Source organism: Aethina tumida, chromosome 2 (genome assembly GCF_024364675.1).
Source record: "Aethina tumida isolate Nest 87 chromosome 2, icAetTumi1.1, whole genome shotgun sequence".
In the NCBI taxonomy this organism is placed as follows: Eukaryota; Metazoa; Arthropoda; class Insecta; order Coleoptera; family Nitidulidae; genus Aethina; species Aethina tumida.
Genome location: NC_065436.1, coordinates 3,787,938 through 3,794,745, shown reverse-complemented (window position 1 = coordinate 3,794,745; position 6,808 = coordinate 3,787,938). Strand labels below are relative to the sequence as shown.

The 6,808-nt window shown below is 38.1% G+C and overlaps 1 protein-coding gene across 2 annotated transcripts; it reads right to left on the bottom strand.

Annotated features, from left to right (window-relative positions):
- Positions 1–1,572: 1,572 nt before the first annotated feature.
- Positions 1,573–5,910, bottom strand: LOC109607842 (chromosome-associated kinesin KIF4-like). 2 transcript variants are annotated; one of them, XM_020024301.2, is made up of 14 exons: positions 5,610–5,910; positions 5,151–5,550; positions 4,858–5,072; positions 4,598–4,807; positions 4,204–4,546; positions 3,779–4,154; positions 3,359–3,727; positions 3,081–3,300; positions 2,870–3,021; positions 2,676–2,817; positions 2,515–2,624; positions 2,223–2,460; positions 2,000–2,169; positions 1,573–1,945 (listed from the first exon to the last, which is right to left on the bottom strand). In XM_020024301.2, the coding sequence occupies exons 1-14, from the start codon at positions 5,872–5,874 to the stop codon at positions 1,835–1,837; spliced, it is 3,321 nt and encodes a 1,106-aa protein (XP_019879860.2). In that variant the 5' UTR covers positions 5,875–5,910; the 3' UTR covers positions 1,573–1,834. The 2 variants fall into 2 exon arrangements, with proteins under 2 accessions (XP_019879860.2, XP_049819239.1); XM_049963282.1 differs by lacking the exon at positions 2,000–2,169 and having other exon boundaries at positions 2,277–2,460.
- Positions 5,911–6,808: the final 898 nt, after the last annotated feature.

The window sequence follows — 6,808 nt, the reverse complement described above, 5'->3', positions numbered from 1 at the left end:
CATCTTGATTTTATGGAAAGAAAATCAAATAACTGAAAACAAAATGAATCAGAATTGTCTTATTTTAATTTGGAAATGAAAACTGAATGTTTTTATATGATTACATTGATGTATTTGAAGGAAAATCGACATTTGTACCTTCTCCAAAACTTGTTAATGACTCCTTAACCTGTTCTTAGGTGATATGTATTCAATCAATCCTTAAACACATTTCTTTATATACTCAACATCAATTAGTCGACTTTGAAGCTTTGATATCTTCTTTGTGTCTCAGATGTGTTGGTAAAATCTTTCACCTTACTTACTTTAATTTGGAAATGAAAACTGAATGTTTTGATATGATTACTTTGATCTATTTAAAGGAAAATGGACATTTGTACCTTCTCCCAAACTTGTTAACGACTCCTTAATCTGTTCTTAGGTGATCTGTATTCAAACATTCATTAAATACATTTCTTTATATGCTCAACATCAGTTAGTCGACTTTGAAGCTTTCATATCTTCTTTCTGTCTCAGATGTGTTGGTAAAATCTTTCACTTTGTTCATTGCTTTGATCACCTTGATTTTATGGAAAGAAAATCAAATGACTGAAAACAAAATGAATCAGAATTATCCTATTTTAATCTGGAAATGAAATTTGAATGTTTTGATAATTTTGTGGATAACTAAATGGTTGAAGACAAAATTATTCATAACTGTCTTAATTTACCCTGGAAATAAAAATTGAATATTTGATCTTTTTGAAGGAAATATGACATTTGTCTTATCCACGAAACTTGTTAACGACTCTCTGAACTTGCACTTTTTCTTTATATAAAGATTTTAACTATTTTGATACATTCTCATCAACTAAACTTGTCAATACACATCGGAAATGGTGATTTTCAGGAAGGATATACTATCTATACAACTAAAATTGGTCAGTCAGAGCTTAAAACATTTGAACTGTTTAAAAATATAAAAATTGGAACTAAAATCTATAAAACTGGTATAAAATTTGAATTTTCCACAGCTGCAACTCAGTAATTTTTCTTCCTATAATATTTCAACAGTTGAAACTTGGAAATAAGTTTTACTAACAAAACTTACAAAGAATTTAATATATATTAACATAATTTCACCATTTAACTCACGTCTTAAGAATGTTAATAATCCCACTAAGTCCAGTCCAGCTTTCCTCTAATGCTGACATCCACGTCCATCACTTAACATAGGTTAGATAATTATGATGTAAATGAAGAGGCCAATCAGACTCAGTAAATATTATTTATGTTTGTCAAATGAAAAGAAATTAGCGCTAATGGCCTCCAACTATGAAGGGATAATGGAAGTGAATGAGGGCAGCACGGCAATAAATTAGGATTTTAACCCCCTAGTTCGGTGTTGACGGGACCGCTGAGCAGCTAAATGTGTACCGCCTAAAAAATCAACACGGCCCGAGGGGTGCAGTTGTTGTGGCAAGGCGGAAATATATTTTTATGTTATTAAAATGTCCATTCATTTGATAAAATGCGGCCCCGCACTGGGGTGACATGGCGCAAACTTTTAGGATATAAATAAACACTAAATACTGATATTTGATATCATTTATTTTAAGTTGTATTTTCGGGGTTCGACAAATTTAGTTTAGGTTAATTAATTATCTAAATTGTGTACTTTATAAATTAGTTTTGTCGTGTGGGAATTTGGTGGGGCTCTACCCTTGTTAATTTAATAAATTTATTGTTTTTGTAAAATTGTTAACTACATATATATATAAATCACTCATAATTGCAAATAAAATTAAAATGTAAAAAATTTAAAAAGTGTTAAAAATTTTCAAAGTTTGATTGTTCAATCGGGGGTATTGAAGAGTTCCTTCTTACATCCTCTGTTGATGGTACTGAAGGAACCGTTATCCTCCCCTGATCCTTGATCATCAGACTTGCCTTCCACATCATCAGCCTGTAACAATACAAATAATTATTACTACCATTATACAATTACCAAACGTCGTACATAATTTAGTTGCCGATTCAGACACGACATCGAATCGCATCTGCACGGTGTCCTGCAACAACGATTCATCTTCCTGCAACCACAACGGGCGGAACAATTCGTTTTGCACGTACAACCGCCGCCCGCACATCTCTTCAACGCTCTAGACTCTCCGTCAGTACTTTTTAAGTCTACATACAACAATGTCCATGAATAACCAGTAAAACATTTAAAGGAACAGTACCGTTATAGCTTCTTTGACCTTTCAACCTTTTCTTTTCACGCAGTATACGTTTACCTAGTGGTGTTCTTCTCCAGTCAGGATCCTTTTTATCGTCGTCCAATAACTGTTCCACACTCGAATCCAAGTTCTCCTTCTCACTTTCATGCTTCTTCACGAGGGTCTCATCAGAGTGAACTGCCTTCGATTTGATTTTTTTACTATCGCCGGAGGTACCAGCTGCTTCAGTACTCACAGGGTTCTGAAATTTTGTCTTTGTAAATAAATATTTTAGGCTGTAATTTGTTGGTTTTACCTTGTAGTGATCTAATTGTCTTTGTAACTCAGTTGCTCTTTCCTCTAGCTGGGAGTACTCCTCCACGAGCAGCTGGTAACGCCCTTTGAGTTCATCATCGGCTGCCCCATCTGAAATTTTACAATAAAACCTGAGGAATACTCAATAATACAGGAGGGTACCTCCAACTTTGACACCACACAATTGTCTAAGTAGAAGCGATATTTTCTCTTCGTAAGAGTTTTGTAGCTCCGATAGTTGCTTGTCGTACTTTTCCTCAATCCTCCTCATGTTGTCCTCGTAGTTTTTTTTGCAGTCCCTCACCTGTAAACACGATTTAATATTACAAATAAACACTAAGTCATAATAGACATACTTCAGCAGTTATTTCGTGAGTTTCCGTCAGCTTCAGCTGACTTTGGACCGCCTTCCTTTTAATATCAGTTGCGTGCTCGAACAGCAAACGGAGAGTCTGCTTCGCATCAGACATGGATTGTATGTTTTCGAATCGAGCTCTTAATTTATTATCTACAACAAACCCACAAAGTTACCACCGATTTGTGTTAATATATAGAGTGGAGTGGTACCGTCATCTGATTCCATAATTTTGTTCTGAAAATCTGAAATTTGGGCTGATCTACACTCGATGTCCTCCTCCAAGTTTTTGCACTCTTCGGAGCCCACCGTTTCTGGGTTAGATCTTAAGATTTCTAATTGTTCCTGCAGCTTGCCACGGTCCTCCAGCAAGTTGATGACCGTTTCTTCCGCCTCGATGAAACTGAAGAAGATCTCCAACTCCTCCTTCAGCTAAAATACAATGATATGTAATGACGCCGGTTAATTGGAATATAATGTGAGTGAGTACGTGATGTCTGAGCCATTTGGCTTTGTCGTTCTTCCCTTCTTGACCTTGGGTCCTCTTTTGCAGTGCTTGTTGCAGTCGTTTGTTGAGCGCATTGGCCTCCTCCACTTTTCTTCTTAGTACGTTCTGTTGCTTCGCGTTCCTCAATTTAATCTTGACAATTTCGTTGTCCTTCTTCCGGTCCTGTTGCTTCAGCTTCGCCAACTCCCTTTCCCGTTGGATCCGCCACTCCCTAAACTTCTCCGACTCCTCTCGTATTTTCTTCATCAACTTGACCTTGTTCTGCTTCATATTTAAGATTTCGTTGCCTAAGTCCCTTATCATTTTCTCGTCCTTCTCTTTGTGCTTAATCAGTCGGGATTGTACGGCAACCTGAAGACATAACCTAAGAAACTTCAGTCTTTAGATGTTAGAAGAGCTTACTTTCTTCTGCAGATCCTGGATTTGGGTTTCGAGCTCTTTGAGGCGCTTCCTACGTTGCTCAGCTAATTTGCCAACATTATCCTGAGATTGCACAGCCTTAAGCTGCTGCAGTAATTCGTCTTTCTCCTTCTGCAGTGAGTTTATCTTTTCTTCGTTCTGAGCCAAACCGTTGTAGTCCACCATGTACTGGACGTTCCTTATGAGTTGCTGGGCCAGGCCCTCTTTGCGGGCCAGCTGCTTCATGCATTCCTGAAGCTCGGTGTTGAGGGCCACCTGTTTGGATGTGAATTCGGTTTGTTGTTCGTCGAAGTCCACGTTTATTTCGCTGAAGTTGTCGGGGGCGTTTATTAGTTTGGCGAAGGACTCCTCGTGGTACCTAAAAAGTGAGTTATGTATTGTTTTTTAATCTAATTGGTGGAACCAACTTGATGTCTTCGACGGTTTTCTTTTGTTCGTTGTTCATGTCTTCGAATTTTTTCTGGATATCAAACAGGTTTTGCATACTGGTCTTCACCAACTCCGTGTTGTTGTTCTCCAGCCCTTCGTTTAGGTTGTTGGTGGTGGATTGGAAGTTTCTGGTCAAGTTGTTTAAGTGATTGCTCATACTTTCGGTGTGATTTTGCAAAATGTTCAACTTCTCCAACAGACCAGTGTTGTCGAACATAACAGCCGACAATCTAACGTTCAGTTCACGGTTGTCCTTTTCCAAATTGGCATTCCTTCTCTTCAGGTCTTCGATGTCAGCGGGGCACACCGCCACTGGACCGCCTTAAATCAAAACCAGTCAAAAGAAGGTCTTAAAATAATGGACTTACTTACCTTGCTCCACTATTTGGAGCCTCAACTGTTGGATGGTGCTTTTGAGCTTACATATTTGAGCAATGTGAGGGTCTTGATTAATCACAGGCTTGTTCTTGATTTGCTTAGCTCTGTCTGCGTATCTTAAAGTGGAAACTGTCTCTTCTGAATTGTAATCAGCAGGGCTGACACACGCTATCATCAAAGTGATGCTGTTGCCTCCAAGCGAGTCTAATTTGAGTAAGTTAGAGTTTGAAGCTAATAGAAACAAGTTGACTTGCCTTTTAACAGCCGAGTAAGATTACTATCCCGATAAGGGACGAAGGCACCGGCTTTATTTTCATCGCCCAAACAGCTGATGACGTTCCCCAGCACAAACAAGCCTTTATTGATGTTGCAACCTTCTTTGAAAGTATTACCCACTGCACCGGTCTTCTTGGGCCTTTCTGAGCCAGCCAGATCAACCAAGTGCAACTTGGCTGTTATATTATTGTCACTGAATACCAAATATAAGGTCATTTTTTGTCAATTTTAAAACGTATTATAGTGGTGACCAAAAAGTTGGAACACTTACCCATCCTCAGATTTGTGGTGAATCGAGATGTTAAGAGTGAAGATGGCATGGCTTCTGGAACTTTGGGAGTTCATGTTCGTTGAACCTGTAACTCGGCCAATGGAACCTTGTGCAAGTAGGGCAATGACTTGTCTGGCGTTTACCACGGGGATTTGCGTCAGTCCTGGTATGTAATTTCCTTTGGATACGTCTTCTCTAATATCCAAGACACATTGTTCTCTAGGCTTGCCAGCTAATAGGTCGTATAGCATCTCCTGGTACAGTTCCACGAATGAAACTTTTATGTTGCAGTCTAGAGATAAGTTATCAGTTATGTAGTCGAAGATGTGTTGAATTGCCCTGGGTATGACACCCATATCACCATCCTCCTTGTAGGCGGTCCCCATGGAGTGCGTCTTGCCTGTAACATCAATTGGCTGTGCCATTATCTAACTTTTAGTTAAGTTAAGGTGAGTTTACCTGAACCAGTTTGGCCGTAGGCCAATATGGTCACGTTGTAACCCTTAAACAGGTTCGTTATCATCCCGCTGACAGACCTGTGATAAACCTCATCCTGCGAAGACTCAGGACCAAACACGTAGTTGAACGTAAACGTTTTTTCGTGAATTAGAATTTGGTCATTCTCAGGGATGATGTCAATGATTTCCTTACATCCCTTCTGAATTTCGCAAGTATCCAGAGGTCGTACGCGCACTGCAACTTTTACGGAACAATTATCAGACATCTGCAAGGAAGATTGGAATTAGTTTTTGTAAGTATATCGGAGTTTTTGGAAATTATGTGTGGTGCTGATGAAATGAAGTCAGTCAATGAAGACATATACTAATGTCAATTAAACAATCGACTGGCTGGTTAATCAAACAATTTTTACCTTGGTTACCTCTAAATTGAAAAAAAGAATCCTTAGGGAACTTGCTGAATGGGAAGGATCATTTCTAAACCTTCTATTTACAAATTCTTGTGTTAGTTGTTTGATTAATAGCTAGATCTGGTACTTTTAACCAAAAAAAGGTTCAGGTCCAAAATTACTAATTATCCTTTATGGGTAATTTTGTCTATTTTAAAGAAAACTGTGTTTAATTATGTAAAAATAATTAATCTTAGTATATATTCATCATCAGTGACATACAAATTATTAACACATATCCAATTTTATCAAAATCCATGTAAGGACAAAAAAAAAGTCATGATAGGTTCAGGAATACATTGATCATCAGAAGAATATCAACACATCCACCTCAAAGTCTTTGTTTTTGCAAGATTACTTCTTGGTTCTTCATGCTATATCAAATAGAAGGTTACAGAAGGAGGAAGGCTTCTTTCCATTCAAATCCTGTCATTTGAATTTTTTCTATTACCAATCTGTGCTTCCTCCTATTCCAACATGGTTATCACAAATTGAAGTGATGAAAAGGACGATAGCGTCCACAAGGCTAGAGTTATGGAAGTGATACATCCAGGAAGATATAGAACCTTCCTGGCTTCCCTTAGGATAGTGTCAAGCAAAAAATGACATGGAATGAGGTACCTCAGGACTTAATATATGTGTTTCCTTCTATTCCAACGTGGTTATCACAAATTGGAGTGGTGAAAAAGACGACAGCGTCCACAAGGCTAGAGTTATGGAAGTGATACATTCAGGAAGATATGAAACCTTT

Bases quoted from the DNA above. Each gene is read 5' to 3' on its own strand.
- LOC109607842 (XM_020024301.2), bottom strand. From the start codon at position 5,874: ATGTCTGATAATTGTTCCGTAAAAGTTGCAGTGCGCGTACGACCTCTG. The intron at 4,547-4,597 runs GTAAGTAAGTCC...TTTTGATTTAAG, and splicing joins GCTCCAAATAGTGGAGCAAG to GCGGTCCAGTGGCGGTGTGC. The intron at 2,818-2,869 runs GTATGTCTATTA...TCGTGTTTACAG, and splicing joins CTCACGAAATAACTGCTGAA to GTGAGGGACTGCAAAAAAAA.